At 52.8% G+C, this 17,034-nt stretch overlaps 2 protein-coding genes across 6 annotated transcripts in view; one reads left to right on the top strand and one right to left on the bottom strand.

Annotated features, from left to right (window-relative positions):
- Nucleotides 1–111: 111 nt before the first annotated feature.
- SURF4 (surfeit 4) lies at nt 112–14,910 on the bottom strand. Its single transcript, XM_034929418.2, has 6 exons — nt 14,588–14,910; nt 5,944–6,130; nt 5,284–5,360; nt 4,670–4,713; nt 3,515–3,701; nt 112–2,423 (listed from the first exon to the last, which is right to left on the bottom strand). The coding sequence occupies exons 1-6, from the start codon at nt 14,852–14,854 to the stop codon at nt 2,157–2,159; spliced, it is 1,029 nt and encodes a 342-aa protein (XP_034785309.2). The 5' UTR covers nt 14,855–14,910; the 3' UTR covers nt 112–2,156.
- STKLD1 (serine/threonine kinase like domain containing 1) overlaps nt 14,884–17,034 on the top strand; it is a 29,307-nt gene continuing 27,156 nt past the window's right edge. The window contains exon 1 of one of the 5 annotated variants that reach the window (XM_055117502.2): nt 14,884–15,231. In XM_055117502.2, the coding sequence (XP_054973477.1) occupies nt 15,145–15,231 (87 nt within the window). In that variant the 5' untranslated portion in view covers nt 14,884–15,144. The remainder of the gene's footprint in view (nt 15,232–17,034) is intronic. The other 4 variants (XM_055117501.2, XM_055117504.2, XM_003822422.5 and 1 more) reach the window with 4 other exon arrangements.

Below are 17,034 nucleotides of genomic sequence, written 5' to 3'. Positions count from 1 at the left end.
TGGACATGGCTTCTGAGTGGTCTTCAGAGAAGCCTAGAGAAGTAACCTCGCTCACTGGCATCCTGAGGGGAGCCCCATTCAGGCTGGGCAACGCTATAGGATCACACTGCATACAACAAATGCCATTATTTATTTTGATGTGTTTCCAAAAATCAAAACGTTTTCAAACACAACTAAGATATAAAATACAGCATAAAATGAGACTTAGATCTGTTTCCCACATAAAGCAAAAAAATCTTAGAACTTGTTTTGCCAAAATCAATTGGTAGATCCCACTTATCCTCTCCTCGCTGCAAAGGCATCTTCCCGAATCAGGCCCTAGCCCACCCAGGGCCAGGAGAAACAGGAACACCCACTAGGACGGAGGCGCTGCTGGTGCAGAACTGGTGCTGACTGCTCACGTGGCCTCCTTTGGTCCACCCTACTTTCCACCCATCAGCCAACCAACCTTGACCACAGAGAAACCGTGACTTGGCCAAGGTCATTTGATGGGGGCTGTCATACGGCACTAACAGGGAGCGAGGTGTGGACCAAGAGACAGCCCTGGTGAGGTTGAAACACTGAGACAAGCCAGTCTTCATGCAGTGAGCACTTGAATGATCACAGGAGAAGAGAACCCATGTCCTGATGCCATTGCTCGATCTTACCAATATTCGGGGGTAAGGAAGTAGGCTACCAGGGGAAGATTTGCAAACGCGTTGGGACTAGCTCGGCTGTGTTAAAAAGGTGCCCCCTCCTCAGGGTAGGTGACTTCCAAAAGCACTTACGAGCAGAAACCTGCCTCACCCCTGCCCTGCAGAGCCAACGGACGAGAGGCCAAGAGGGAGGCAGGCTCGGGGCTGGTCCGCAGCAGCCCTGGAGACAGGCTGAGCCAGCCTGTCCCCAGATAGGTCTAGGGGCCAGAGAGGTGTTCCACCACCCTTGTGGCATTTACTATGGTGCAGACGACAGGGAGCAACAAGCAGTTAAGTCCCCCCAAAAAGAGAAACACAGTATAAGGCAGTGTTAGAAAACTTTAAATACAGGATTAAGATCAAATCGGTAAGGCATCACAAATTGTAAAAAGGAATTTTGGCTGCATTTGGCATAGCAAATGGACAATCTGAGTGAGCGACAGCCTCAGGAAAGTGGTGTGTCGGGGCTGTCCACAGGGCGAGTGCAGCTGGGAAAGGGCGGTGCTGCTCAGCCAGGGTGGCCTGCGCTTTCGAGACCTTGCTCAGAAAAGGCCCCATGTGAGGTAACTGGGTTGAGTCCGTGGGTCTCCAGTGCTGGGAGCTCCTGCCACACCCCCTGCCCACAGCGGCTACGGCTCCGCAAGCTGGTCCGAGGAGCAGCTGGCCGGGCTGGCTTGCAGGGTGCTGCTGCTGGGGCTACCCCTGTGCGGTCTCACTAGCCCTCCCCACTGCCAGCTTGGAGGCCAGCAGCACCCAGACCAGCAGCTTCCCCAAGGACTTCTTGCCCCTCCGCCCTGCCTCAAGCTACTAAAACTCCCAGGGGTTACCCAATAAAACACTTGGCACCAATCCAAGCTGATTTTCTGACCGATGACTTTTATCATAAACAGCAGCTTCCACCACCCCTTTAATACTGCATCATTCTTTGGGTGTCCCTAAATGTTTTCACTATTCCTATAAAATACAATGCGGGGCAGAAACAACATCAAAGCCACTGGTGTGATTTTAAACCAGGGAGATTAACTGTTTTGAGGTTTGGCTGAACCACCCAAAATAATTTAGTAGTTTCCGCTAAAAATGTAAACTTAAAAATAAGAGGGAGACTGCTTTGAATGATAATACCAATGCATCTGCTCACAGTACAGCTTGAAGGCCCCCTCCTGTACCCCCACAAAAAAACTCAAATAGGACTGAGATGCCACAGCCAAGCGGGCTGTTCACTCCAAAGCCTCGGCGTGGGGGAGGCTTCCAGCTGCCAGGCTGGCCTGCACTGAAGGGTCAGACGCCAGACTGTGGCTCCAGAGCAGACTGAGCCATCGATTCTCAGGTGTCTCTGCAAATAAAGTTCTCAAAACATCTGTGCCTTTACCAAGGGAGGGGAAGGGAAGAGGATACATAAAAGCTGGCAGTTTTGTTGAATCCACCCCGAACCAGTCCTTGACGGCCACGGGTCTTAGCCAGGCAGGTAGGGATCTGTGACTGTTACCACTCCTTCTTCTTCTCATCCATGGAGACACCCCCAGGGCCCAGGGCCACCACCAGGAGCAAGCCCCCGATCACCGACATGGTCTGGAAGAAGTCGTATTTCAGGAAGTCATGCATGGGCTTGTAGACTGGAATGGTCCAGAAGGCGTTGAAATATACGTTGATGGCAAAGAGCCACACAACAAGAGTCAAAGCAGCCAGCTTGGTTTTAAAACCAATGGCCACTAAAATCATCAGAGCTGTGCCCACGATGTTCTGGACAATCTGCATAGGTTGAAACGTAAGAAATTCAAAATAAACGTGAGGAAAAGAGATGCTTTATCAACAAAAGTTCCAGCTGCTGCATGTCATGAAGTCTCTATCCATCAGGCTGATGTAGCTACTGCTGAGACGGCTGCTGGTGCAAGTAGGGAGATAAAAGCCGGGGGGAGGCAGGAGGCAATAAAGCACCAGCTTTGAAATGTGGAAGGTTTGGGGAAGACTGAAGTTCCCAACTAGTAACAGGCTGTGATTTACCAAGATGAATCTCTAATCCATAACTAAATTCCCAAGTGCTTCTTGGCCCACCCAGCCATCCAGGCCAGAAACATCCTCTCTCCTCTCTCCATGGCGCCAGGAGCTCTTCCTGGACACTACCCGGCCAGGGCTCTCAGTCAGCTCCGGAGGTGTGCTCTGGAAGCTCCTGGAGGCCTGCCCCTGACACCTGACACACAGGAATCACTTGAGAAAGATACGAACAGTGAGGAAAGAAAGAAGAGTAAGGGGAGCCCGGGTGGAGAGCCTTGGCCAACCAAGGGCCAAGCACACTCCACCAAGGTCAGAGGTTCTGGCCTTCACTTGCTGGAAAGAAGGCTTGACACACAAGAGACTGACGATGTTTTGGTCTGTTTTAATGGGATCAAAAAGTTTGCTCCGCCGAGCACGGTGGCTCACGCCTGTAATCCCAGCACTTTGGGAGGCTGAGACAGGCAGATCACGAGGGGTCAGGAGATCGAGACCATCCTGGCTAACACGGTGAAACCCTGTCTCTACTAAAAATACAAAAAATTAGCCAGGCGTGTTGGCAGGCGCCTGTAGTCCCAGCTGCTCAGGAGGCTGAGGCAGGAGAATGGCGTGAACCCGGGAGGGGGAACTTGCAGTGAGCCGAGGTCACGCACTGCACTCCAGCCTGGGGGACAGAGCAAGACTCCGTCTCAAAAAAAAAAAAAAAAAAAGTTTGCTCCATTTGAGCAGCTCCCCCAGGCTGTGGTTAGTACCCAACCAGGGAGGGGTGAGCAGGGAGGGGATGGGGGAAGGACAGCATTCTCTCTAAAGGACAGGAAACCAGACCGGTTCAGGCAAGTAGGAATACTTACAGAAAAGAAGCTGGCGTCAAAGTGAAGGAGGGTCATGAACATCAGAACCAGCAAGACCCTGCCTCCGAGCTGCATGTACTGTTTGGGGGAGCTCTCACGCATGGTGGGGACGCCCGCAAACATGCTCTTCCCTTCAGAACGGGATTCTGCTAGGAGCAGCAACAGGCCTCCTCCCAGGGCCAGGTTCCTGAGGAACAGATATGTGGGCTGGAAGCTAAGCCTCACCAGGATCTGGCCTGTCTGTGAGACCAGGTGCAGGGAGACCTTGCTGCCAGTATAAGAAGGCCCTTACTTCCCTTTCTCCAAACCCAGTTATCTGCCAAGCAGGACCAGGCAGGCATGCACACAGGACCTCAGACTCGAGTTACACCCATGTAAAACCTTACATAGCTCAAGAGACAGAGGTATCTTTACAACTCGACAGTGACAGGCTACCTGAACACACACACAACCGAGTCCTAGTCACAGCTTCAGTGTTGACCAGCTGGGTCCCCGTGGTCAGGTCTGTCCTCCACTCAGACCCTGAGTCCCCACACCCGTGAAATAAGGGTCAGAAGAGACTGCTTCAGTCTCTACTATTCTAGGGGCTCTGCAACATCCTCTTCAGAACCTGTTTCTAAGAGGCACAATTTAGACAGGGGGGTCCAATCTTTTGGCTTCCCTGGGCTACCCTGGAAGAACTGTCTTGGCCACACATAAAATAAACTAATGCTAATGATAGCTGATGAGCTAAAAAATAAAACTTAAAAATCACAAAAAAAACTCTCAATGTTTTAAGAAAGTTTATGAGTTTGTGTTGGGCCGTGTTCACCCCGTGGACCACAGGCTGGACAAGCTTGGTTTAGACCCAGAGAAGTCTACTCAAACCAACAGTTAACTGAGTTTAGAAATACAGATTGAGTATCCTTAACCTGAAATGCTTAGGACCCAAAGTGTTTCAGATTTTGGTATATTTGCATTATATACTTATTGGCTGAGCATCCCAAATCTGAAAATCCAAAACCTGAAATGCTCCAATGAGCACTTCCTTTAAGCGTCATGTTGGTGCCCAAGATTTTTCCCATTTTGGAGCATTTCAGACTTTGGATTTGCAATGCTCAACCTGTAGGAGGAGCGTATACTAAAACCAACTAAAACCAACCAGAATGCACGTACCTCATCAAAAACTTCAAGTCCCATAAAATGCTGTAGGCAATCGTCTGAGGGGAAAGAAGAGAGAGATACTTGAGTCTCAGCCTTTCCAAAGGCATTTCCACAGACTTCATAATACATTAGGCCGTCTCTCCAATGTCAGCTGGAGTCTAAAACACACAAAACCATTGTAGGAGACCGAGGACAGATCTAAGCTCAAAAATGTGGTTCTGTATTTCTCAAGAAATGTGCTATGATGTTCCAGAGAACAAAGTGATTCTGAGACCACTGATGTGGATTCAGATATTCTGTTCCCAGCATTTCATTCTGAATAACCAAGTATTCTTCTTTATGAAGCAACGTGATAACAAGACAGCATCCTGGCTGCAGCCAAGCTCGAGACTTCCCTTGTCACGGTAATCATAGAAATGGGACAAAAGATGGCCCAGTACCGAATGACCTGCCTCTACAGCCCTGCTTGGGCTCACGACTTCCCCAGAAGAGAAAGGAGCTCCAGGCAGTCAGAGACATGCAGGGGGCTGAAGGGGGAGTGACACTGAACCCTCAAGGATGTCTTTTCAGAAGCTCTGCTCCACCAGAGCAAAGAGAAGGGAGCCCCGACCACGCAGCCCGTGTACCTGCAGAGCTATGATTCCAAAGAGCCCGAAGCAGGCGTACTGCACGAAGTTCCTGCTCAACACCAGGACGCAGCCAGCTGGAGAGAAGGACAAGGGTTAGGGGGCCTGAGGGTGGGTGCTGGCGGGAAGCACTGTCTTGATACACTGCTACCTCACCTGGCCCTTAGGTCCAGAGGCAGCCAAACCACCTACCCAAGCAAAAGACAACTTCTGGAAGAATTAATGATAGGCAAGGACCACACATGGTAAGCTGACTAGACTTATCACAAACACCAGAAAGTGGAGCCCTTGCCGTCATAAAGAATGGGCTGTTTCCCACAATCAGCTCCCAAGTCAGCCACCCACTTGAGGTAGGCAATTAACCGCTCTACTGTGGAGTGCCAGCCAGACTCCAGCATCTCCTGCTTTGGGTCCCTGACAGGGACCATGTCCTATTTCCTTAGCAAGCTCTAAAGCAGTGAGCTCAGGGCTAGAGACTAAGCGTCCCCACCAAGGCTTGCAGAACTGGACTCCTGGCCTGGCACAGCTGAGCTGGAGAAGAGGGGAATGGAGGGGGGACAGCAGTCCAGGAGACCCCCGAGTTCACACACAGCCTCCCAACTGCTAACGATCATGGAACAAGAGGCCCAGTGAATCCTGACCACCCGCAGAGCCACTCACTCAGCTGTCCCAGCAAGTTGAGGAAGACGAAGGACGAGGCCAGCAGGTAGCCGCAGTTCCAGGTGGTGTCGATGTAGTCGCGCTGCTCGCTCCACTGGAACCACATACGGATGCCGTCCTCCAGGAAGGTGCTGATCAGACAGAGGCGCGCCACGTGGGGCAGGTACTGCTTTGTGACACGGAGGAACTGCAGGGCCACAGAAACCCAAGGGTGAGGTGGCTGCGGCAGGGAGCACCAGGCCGCTGCCAGGCACGTCCTTGGGCGGGGTGTGTGAGGAATAGACGCTGTGGAAGGCAAGAGCTCTTGTCAGCCCTGGTGCCTTCCCAGGGCAGACTAGGGGGCTCTCAGCGCTTGCTCCTGAGCGCTACCTTGTGAGTCTGGACACATGCAACAATCCAAGGATCAGTCCCGGAGATGCATGACTTGACGTTAGGCCCTCTGGGGCAGATCCTATAGGGCAGCAGCCCTAAAACTCTGCTACCGTGATTTCCCCCAGTGCCTCGGCAGGCAACTACAGTCTTCCAAGGTGGCACTGCCACAAGACACAGAGCTGCTCTTTTCGGTCAAAGGCATTTACAAGTTGGAATCACAGAATGACATCTGAAAAGGCACTTAGAGGTCATCTATCCAACGTTTCTGCACCTCAGCACTACTGGCATCTGAGGCCAGGCCACTCTTTGCCGTGGGTCATCCTGGGTGCTGCAGGCTATGACGCATGACATGTCTGCCCACGACATGCCAGCAGCAGCCTCCCTCCTGAGGCACCACTGCACTTTGCCAGGCATCTCCGCTGCTCTGGTCCAACCCCTCACCTTACAAATGGCTATATTAAACCCAGCGGGAAGGGGTTCCCCTAGGCTTCGCAGACCTGATGGTGCAATGCCAAGACTTGACCCCAGCCTGCAGGTCACACATGGCTGAGGTGCCAAGGGCCTGGACCTCCCAGCCTGCCCAGTGACGCCCAGAGTACCCTGACAGAACAAGGGTTGGCTTAGGTGACAGCCAGGGTGCCATGCCTAGAGGGCCACATGGTTGACTGAATAGTAAGATCACGTTTACAGTTATCCGAAAATCTCCAGAGCAGCAGGAGGAAGCCCCAGGCTCTGGACAGCGCATGTGTGCTGTTGCAAACCAGGGCTGGCGCTTCCCGGCCCGATGGAGCTCTCCCCTGCAAGCTCAGGATCTGACGTGGGGACTGTGTGTGCAGCAACTGTCAGCGCAGCATGAAGCTGGTACCGCTAATGGCTAGAAAGCGCTGGGATTTTGTCAAAGCCTGCATAATCTCGAGCAAATTAAAACACACTAACAAATGGGATGGACAGCCGTTTCAACAGCAATGAAACGCAAGTGTGTGAAATCACTGTCAAATGTCAAAGGGAAAGAAAACATTTATGACTTCCTGCTGTGCTGTGAGTCAGGTCATTTATGACAGCTGGGTTAGGTAGCCAACATGCACTATCGGATGCCAGGTACAAATGTCACGCAGGTTCACCCCATGCACTTTTCTCTTATCACCCATGCACAACTGAGATATAAAGTGAAAGAAATACTGTAACACAGCAAGTCCTTCGGAGAAAGATCAGGGGACCCATCCACGAACGCATGTTGGGAAGCCAGAGTCTAAAGAGCACCCGAGAGGCTGACCCCCACGGGAGGCGAGCGAACGTCAGCTGCACAGGCCTCCTAGGGCTGACTAAACCTACTGTTGGAACAAAGATGTGCGTGTTTCTTATTTTTCAGCATTTTTTAAAGTTGCTTCAAAGTCCTAGACACTGCTGAAGCTGCCCATCTCAGTTACCACGCCCCTGGGTGTTCAGGTCACCCTCCAGCCTGTCAGGTGGGGCCCTGACTAGGTCAGCACTGCAGATTGGCTCCCATGTGGCAGAGAATGGAGGCAGAGATTACAAAGCCAGGTGGCCATTCTCCCCAAACCCACCGCGCCCTGCAGTGTCAGTTCTGCACACATTTACTCAGCCTTTGACTCCACGGAAGTGATGGGAGAAATCACAGTGACCGACAGATACCCAGAGAATCACCAAGTGGGTTTGGGAGATGAAGTGCAGGTGGAGGTTCTGAGGCCCTGTGATCTCATCCTGCCCTGGTACCGTCCAGCCAGCACACTGTGTGACCTGGACACGCCCAGTTACTTTTTTGAGAGTGGCTCTACTATCCTACAGTAGAGTGAGGCCACCTGAACTAATGGTTGGTAAGATGCTTTCCAACTTTACTAGGAGGAAGACCTTGTTTCACTTTTTATTTTTAAAAAGGCCCCAAATACTCCCCTGTGAATTTTAGGGCCAATGCAGAGAACCAGCACAAGATGCCCATGTGCACAGTGTGACGCAACCTGCATCACACTGGGTGGTGGGAAAGGTGACGCCACACACCCTCCCCAGGTTCTGCCTCATGGCCCCGTTGCTCTCTAAATGCCCAGCAACAGTGTAATCACCCACACTCCATGGAAGAGAGAGAGCACACCACCGTGGCACACGATGTGCCACTGCTCTCAAGGAATGGCCTCACATCGTGGCCCAGCTGGGAAGCCCCAGCAAGGACACAAGCCTTTATCTCATCTGAACCTGGGGAAAAGCAACCACTGGGAAGGAAGAGCTCAACAGGAGGCTGTCCAGACCTCTGAGATGAGACGGAGCCGTGGTGGGACTCCCAGGGCGGGGTGTGGGGCGTGGACCCCAACAGCAGCAGAGAGGTAGACTGCAATCCACACCCAAGACAGACACCAGAGGTGTTCTGACTTGCTTCTAAAATGAGAGCTGTGAGCCACTCACTGGCCTGAGATGAGCAAACCAGCCCAGCCATGGGCTGCGGTCTAAGCCTCCCCCAGTTGCAGGACCTGCATTTAACATGCTCATCTACGTGCACAGCCCACGAGATTGAGGCAGTGTTTAAAAGTCTCGTTGATGAGTCTGCGACTCTTAATTTGAGTGTCTGGGTCAAGAGGATTAAAGAGCAAAAAAGAGAGAGAAGGTGGGACAGGCAATTCACACCTCCTTCCCTGCGCAAACATGGTGACGAAACAGACACAGCTCTTGGCTTTGGGGAAAAATATGCAAAAATTTAGGTACTGCCTTCTGAACTGAGCACACCTACTGCTTGGCTGTCCTGGTTTTGAAAGGCAAGCCTGGTCCACACTGAAGGCTGAAGTCAGGCTGATGCAGTCTCCTTTAAACCGGCCACCATTTAATGAGCATCTGTTTGGACTGAACACTGAAAAAGCCACGTTTAAAGACAAGGCCCAACATTAACCTTATTTCCTACATGCATGTTGGTCACAACTACTTCAACTTGGCCACTGGAACCATGTCATGCCACTCTAGAACACATCCCAGAGCCAGTGTCCCATCAGCACAGCAGAGAAGAGCCCCCAACACAGGCAGGACACACAGCACCCCAGGACAGACAAGAGCAGCCACACTGCAGGCACTAAGGCCATTGCTGGTAGCCAGCACACAAGTGACCTGTGTAAACACGGCGAGCACATAAAACTTGTGACAGTCCCCCTCCCCCCCATTAGAGAACTGCGACAGCAGAGCCAGAGGTGGCTGTTGACCTGGCAGGCTGCAGGAGGAAGATGACAGTTAGCTCACCTCTGTGGCCAAGCTTCTCATTAAGTCTCTCCGAGAACCGCGCCATCAAGCAGGATATGGTTCATAAGCAGTGACAGCATCTGAGGGGCTTAACAGGAAGACTGAGATTTCTCTCAAAGGGGTGGTTATTTTAGACGACTGAAGGGGATTTTAGAAATGTAATTAATTATATCCACCCTGAGATGACTTCCTGGGCATCCAGTGATCACTGTCACAGCCACCTGCAGCTCCCACGCCACAGAGAAAACTCCACTTTCTCTTCACACTCAGGACAGAAAGAAATTGAGGAAAGCAGCTTGCAAATTCGTGGTGAATGAGAACATCAACGAAAAAGGCAGGTCAGATTTCCTTGATCACCAAGGACTGGGGCTGCCTCGTTCAAAGCCCAACTCAGGTCCCACACATCCTAGAAACAAGCACCTGCGGCCCAGCGGCTTCCCTCACATCAGCCTGTCAGAGCTGGCTCGAGCTCACTGGCTCACTGCAGCTCCAGAACTTCCCCGAGCCCCGCTCCCATGCTGCTCTATAGGTTCACACCGCACACTGCAGGGCCAGAAAAGATGTCGCCAGCCCAGTGTGGGAGATGATGGCCTGGCTTTACTAAAAAACTGTGTGATCAAAATCCCAACTATAGGAAAGAGGTAACTGAGAACGACTGGGCCCCATGTTCTGGGAGGAGCCCCGCTAACCACAACCTCCTCTGCTCCTCGCCCGCACTCCCCTAAAGAGTGAGTTTTAACCTCCCGTTAAGATCATCGCGCAAAGAAAAATGAGTCAGCTCCTCTTTGCCTTCTCTCCCCACTCCTTCATGATATAGGGCAGGGTATGACAGAGCCTGCCACTGTCACCAGGACTTTGCCACACCAGTCACCAGCACGGTGTTCATCAGGAGCCTCACAGTGCCTGTGCCACCTGCAGGTTCAGGGGTCCTCAGGCCTATCCTTGCTTCCCCAGCACTTCAACTAGGGCCAAGGCCAGCTCCTAGGGCCCAGGACTATCTCTGCCACTCTTGAGAACAGGTTAAAAACACCGAAGGTCACACTGGAGAGGAAGGCCCCATGCAGCTTTTCTGTCACCTTGGTGATGAGCCACCAGGCAGAACCCATTAAGTGCTAATATTGCTGTTTATGGGTATAAACTGCTTAGAAGCTACATTTTGCAGAGCGTCTAAAAGGCAATGAGGAGCAGCTGCAGGCATGGACATTAGTTTGGATTGCTGAGTTCATTAGTTTCTGGCCCCTTCCCATGGCTTCCAAATGCCCAGCTCCTGCATAGAGCACGTCTCAGCAGTTTCTATAGAGCATGGCTCCCGGGAGCAAGAGTACACTGTCCCTGGCTGCCAGAGCAAGGAGCTTGATGCCAGAGGCAGAGAGACAAGAGATGCAACTGTGGGGAGCCTGCCAGCAGAAACTAACCAGACTGCTCGTCCCCGTGGACCAGCCTCTGCAGGCCAGAAGGAAAGATCACAGTCAACCAAGCAGTGAGGAACCCAGCCTTTGGGGTAACAGGATGCGGACTCAGTCTCCAGGCCACCACAAGCCAGTGCGGCTAGCCAACCTCCCTCTGCCCATCTGAAGATGGAGACGCTCTGGCCAACCTCCTGCAGTCAAGAAGTTCACAAAAGGAATGTCTATCATGGACCCGGCCCAGTGAAAGACTTAATGTCATTGTCATAATATTGGAAGACACTGGGCCTGGGAAACTAAGCTTACTTAGGTCTTGCTTTCAGCAGCCCACACTTTCTGGTCAAATCTTGTCACTTCAGTTTTGCTCTTGTTTTCTGAAGATGTGAAAAAATGGATGTGTCACTTTATCTGATCAGTGACTTCCACGATAATCCTCTATCGGCTTCTAATTAGGTCATTTTCATGTAAAAGCCTGGTCTGGCAGCTTTAAGTACTATGTAGATAAAGAGAAACAAAGCCCCACCTGGGCTTGGTCAGATTCTGTCCACAAGAAGCCATATTTTGACTTCGAACCCTGTTTACTTGCCTGCATCTGTCTGATTGGGGTTTGGGCGAGTACAAGTAGCTGCCCTCCCAAGCTGCCCACAAAAGGGCATGGAAGCTCCCGCAGCCATGCTCTGCCACCACCTAGACGGACTCTAAGGAGATCATCTGACGGCGGCAGCCTGCACTGCCTTACAGATATGGTGCCTTACAGGTATGGTCCTAACCCACTTGGGTTTTGTATGTGAGCAGCCCCTTTACCCGCTAGTGCTCTTCCCTTGACTTGTGCCAGAAGAGCAACACCAGGGGCTGGGGGCGCTGGGGACCAAGACCCGGCTTTTCTTGGTCTTGGTCACAGGCAAGTCTAGGAGCCTGAGCAGGTTTGGCCTCCCCTCAGTAACCTGGGAGAGGTCAACTCTGTGCCCCCTCAAGAGCCTTTCCAGTTCCAAGCTACTGCTTCTTTCATTTAAAACATAACAGAATACATGATGAAGGCTGGGCGCGGTGGCTCAGGCATGTAATCCCAGAACTTTAGGAGGCCAAGGCGGATCACCTGAGGTCGGGTGTTTGAGACCAGCCTGGACAACATGACAACATGGCAAAACGCTGTCTCAACTAAAAACACAAAAATTAGCGGGGCGTGGTGGCGTGCGCCTGTCATCTCAGCTACTCAGGAGGCTGAGGCAGGAGGATAGCTTGAACCCGGGAGGCGGAGGTTGCAGTGAGATGAGATTGCGCCACTGCACTCCAGCCTGGGTGACAAAGTAAGACTCTGTCTCCAAAGAAACATAATAACAAAACATGAAGAAAAGGTGGGGCAGGGTGGCTCACGCCTGTAATCCCAGCACTTTGGGAGGCTAAGGCAGGCGGACCACCTGAGGTCGGGAGTTCGAGACCAGCCTGGCCAACATGGGGAAACCCCGTCTCAACTAAAAATACAAAAAAATTAGCTGGGCGTGGTGGCAGGCGCCTGTAATCCCAGCTACTTCGGGAGGCTGAGGCAGGAGAATTGCTTGAATCCGGGAGGCGGGGGTTGCAGTGAGCCGAGATCGCACCATTGCACTCCAGCCTGAGCGAAATTCTGTCTCAAAAAAAAAAAAAAAAAAAAAAAGAAGAAAATAGTATGTGAAGACACTGGGAACTTTTTTTTGTCAATAGGAGAGTCTGTCATTTGCTAGTGGGCAGCAGCTTGACTGGAGACATTTGATCTAGATTTGGTTATGAAATTCACTTGCAAATCCAGGTTTTCCAGGACAAAGAGCGAGTGTATGTAGCTCTCATCCTTCCCTCAGCTATGAGGAGCCATCTTCTTAGGGAGTTGCGACTTGGAGAAATATAAATGGGTCACTATAAATTATGTCAATGAAAACTGACAAACCTAAAAGGTCTACCTGGTTCTTGAGAGCTTTTGATATGAATTGTTTTTAAAATTGTGTCTTTAAAGGCTGGGTGCCGTGGCTCACGCCTGTAATCCCAGCACTTTGGGAGGCCGAGGTGGGCAGACCACCTGAGGTCGGGAGTTCGAGACCAGCCTGACCAACATGGAGAAACCCTGTTTCTACTAAAAAAAAAAAAAATACAAAATTAGCTGGGTGTGACGGTGCATGCCTGTAATCCCAGCTACTCGGGAGGCTGAGGCAGGAGAATCGCTTGAACCCAGGAGTTGGAGGTTGTGGTGTGCTGAGATCACACCATTGCACTCCAGCCTGGGCAACAAGGTCAAAACACCATCTCAAAGAAAAAATAAATAAATAAAAATAAACAAAATTGTGTCTTTAAGCACAAAATCAGAATCTTAGGGAAAAAATGCTTCGTCAAGTTGATTACTTTTCCCCCCAAATTTAAAATATTGGCTCACAGAAAGTGTTGCAATGAGAACCGATGGTGAGGTCACACTAGAAAGAGATCACCCCCCAGGAGGAACGGAAGAGCTCAATAGCTGATCAGAAAACGGTCACTTACGCTTTTCTTTTTTTTTTAAACCACACATATACAAGCCTTCCAATAAGTCTAGGCCTCAGAGTTTGATGACTCACTACCACCTCCAGAAAAATTTAAAAATTTAACCATCACTACTTAAAACTCTAGCAAAGCCACACGAACACATTAAGTAAACTGAGGAAAAAACGGCAAGTGGGCCACACAAGGCTCTCCCTGCGGGGATAAGGCTGTTAATTTGTCGACATAACGGGATTCTTTTAGAAGTAAAAGGCATAAATCTGCGTAACCACCACCACCTTTTGTTTTTGTTTTTTTGTTTTGTCAAGCTTAATCAAGAAAGAGGGAAGGGAGTTGTGTCCCTTCACTTTGTAGGATCGGATCCTGTCCACCCAGTTTCCGAATGCTCTCAACAGTTACCCAACCGCCTGTTTCAAAGGCTTCCCTGTTGCTCAGAATGCCACCTGGACACTTCTGGAAGGAGACTATCAGGGAGATAGGCTTCCCCTCCTCCCAGGCTGTGTACAGGTCCCCACTCAATCCAGCCCAGGGCAGAGTCCAAACGGGGAGGGAGACAAGCAGACAGGGTCAAAGGGACCCCAAGAGTCCAGCACATCTGGGAAAGAGAAAAGGAGAAAGTGCTGTGGCTTCCTGTAGCTGGGGCGCACGCCAGCGCGCCCCCTTTCCTCTGGGAGGACCCCCGGCCCCTGTTCGTCGCCGAGCTCCCAACCCGCCTCCGGGAGCCCCAGTGAGAGGAAAAACGTGCGGGGACCCCCCCCAGCAGCTCCAAACGCCGAGGCGCTCCCCGCGAGCCTCAGACCCGACCCAACGCCAGGACTCGCGCCGCCGGCCCGGGAAGAAACCCCCACAGCCCGCGCCCCGGGCTGGCTGGAGGGTGGGGGCGGCTAGCCAGGCAGGGCGCCGAGGCCCGGGCTCCGGGAGCGGCCCAGCGGGCAGAGGAGACTGGGCCCGGAGGCCGGGTTTGGGGCTGTCCAGCCGGGACATAGGGCCCAGGCGGGGGGGTCCCTCTGTGGGAACAAGGAGTCAGGGGGCGGCCCGGGCCTGGCGCCCTGCGCTGGGAGGCCGACTCCGGAGCAGCCCGGGCGGCCTGGGTCGGGACCGGGGCCGGGGGAGGAGTCCGCAGGCCGCACCTGGTCGGCGAAGTCCTCGGCCGTGCCCATCAGGTCGTTCTGGCCCATGGCGACGGCGGGAGGCTCGGCTCGGCTCGCTCGCTCGCTCGCTCGCTGGCTCTCGCCCGTCGGCGCCCGCACCCGCTGCGGCCTCCACAGGAAGTGCCCGGCGGCCGGCCTCGCTCCGCGTCGGCTGCGGCTCCAGCGGCTGCCACGTAGGCCAAGCCTTAAAGGGGCCGCGCGCCGCCCGGGCCCGCCCTGGCGCGTCTTAAAGGGGCCACGCGCCATCCCCAGCCTCCCGACCCATCCGCTCGAAGCCACGCCCGCCGCGCTCGACGCCACGCCTCTCACGCTGGAGGCCCCGCCCGCCGCGCGCAGGCCCTGCGGTCCCTCCCGGCCCGGCGGAACGCGTCCCTTTTAAGGGGGCGGGGACCTGGGGGGTCTGGGGCCAGCGCGCGGGAGGGACGCCTGAGTGCCTCGAGGGCGCCGTTCGGGCGGGGAGGGTCCCGCGGGTCCCACTGACCCACGCGGGGTGGGGCCAGGGGTGGACGCTCGCCCGTACGCGGTCGCTACTGATCATGCTTGGGCCAGGGTCCAATCGCAGGCGCCCCACGCAGGGGGAGCGAGGCCCAGGGTCCCCCGGAGAGCCCATGGAGAAGTACCAGGTGCCAAGTGTTCCCTGCCGGGAGGCGGGGGCTCCGTGGGGTAACGGTCGCAACCCTGGAGCTGCGGCCGGCGGTTCCGACCGAGGGCGGCAAGGGGCCCGCGCCCTGGCCAGTGTCGGCCTGCAGCTCCTAAGTTGAACCCGGGGGTCCTCCAACGGTGACCTCCTGGGTGCCCTTTGCCACTCAGTTTCCCCCTTTGTGAATTGACTAAGGATTCTCCAGCCCTGGCTGAGTATTTGAGGGCGTGGGGCAGCTCCACTATCCTTCGTGCCTGGGGTCTGTGCGCTTGGGTCCACCGAGGCAGGACCCCCGGGAACATCCCGAGTACATAATTGGGAGCCCCCAGTCCCCTAAAAACACCCCTGCAGCGTGGGTCTGTGAAAATGTTTGAGACCTAAAAAATTCACAAAACACAAAAGGAAAGCTGCAAAATAAAAGTAAATGTTTAATTAAATGCTTCTATACATGATATACACACTTTATTAAATGTTAGATTCAGCATTTGTGAAAAATGCATTCGCTTGGAAACAGTTTGCGGGTTAGATTTTTGTCACTTTGGAAGAATTGTCTTTGTGTGAGAGGACTATAGGGCGTTGCCAGAGGTGAAGCAGATGAGCTTCTGGTGGCCAGATAATTTTTAAAGTAAAGTTGTTTTTCAGATTAAAAAAAAATAGACGTTTCAGGTATATACCTGCTTTTGGGAAAAAAAATAGACTTGATTCGAGATACGGCTCCATTTTACTGTTTAATTTGCTGCCTAAGCTTGAACGCTCTCACACCAGCTCTGCCCTCAGCCCGCTGTGGCTTAGAACAGCAGTCCCTGGCCGGGCTCGGTGGCTCACGCCTGTAATCCCCAACACTTTGGGAGGCCAAGGCGGGCGGATCACCTGAGGTCGGGAGTTCAAGACCAGCCTGACCAACATAGAGAAACTGTCTCTACTAAAAATACAAAATTAGCCGGGTGTGGTGGCGCATGCCTGTAATCACAGCTACTCGGGAGGCTGAGGCTGGAGAATCGCTTGAACCCAGGAGGCAGAGGTTGTGGTGAGCCAAGATAGCGCCATTGGACTCCAGCCTGGGCAACAAGAGCAAAACTCTGTCTCAGAAAGAAAAAAAAAAATAGCAGTCCCCAACCTTTTTGGCACAAGGGACCGGTTTTGTGGAAGACAATTTTTCCACAGATGGAGGCGGGAGGATGGTTTTGGGATGATTCAAGCACATTACACTTAGTGTGCAGTTCATTTCTATTATTATGTTGTAATACATAATGAAATAATTACACAACTCACCATAATGTAGAATCAGTGGGAGCCCTGAGCTTGTTTTCTTGCAACTAGACCATCCTCTCGGGATGATGGGAGACAGTGACGGATCATCAGGCGTTTGTTTCTCATAAGGAGCATGCAACCTGGATCCCTCACATGCACTGTTCACAATAGGGTTCACACTCCCATGAGAATCTAATGCTGCTGCTGAGCTGACAGGAGGTGGAGCTTGGGTGGTAATGCGAGCCATGGGGAGCGGCTGTAAATACAGATGAAGCTTTGCTCCACTGCCTGCTGCTCACCTCCTGCTGTGCAGCCTGGTTCCTAACAGGCCACGGACTAGGTTGGGGACCCCTGGCTTAGAATATCCAGTGTCATGAGCAGGCTGCTCACAAGGCTGGATTACAGACTCCTAAGACTTTTATGGGCTCCGAGAGTCCCTAGGCTCAGGCTTCCATCCTCATATCTCCTCCTCTGGGTCCTGCCCTCCCTCCCCCAATCCTCTGATGAATGTCAGCCTCCAGCAATCCCCGGCCCA

The sequence above is a fragment of the Pan paniscus genome, chromosome 11 (genome assembly GCF_029289425.2).
Source record: "Pan paniscus chromosome 11, NHGRI_mPanPan1-v2.0_pri, whole genome shotgun sequence".
Lineage (NCBI taxonomy): Eukaryota > Metazoa > Chordata > Mammalia > Primates > Hominidae > Pan > Pan paniscus.
Note: the sequence above shows the minus strand (reverse complement) of the source record. Positions and strands in the feature narration are given on the sequence as shown.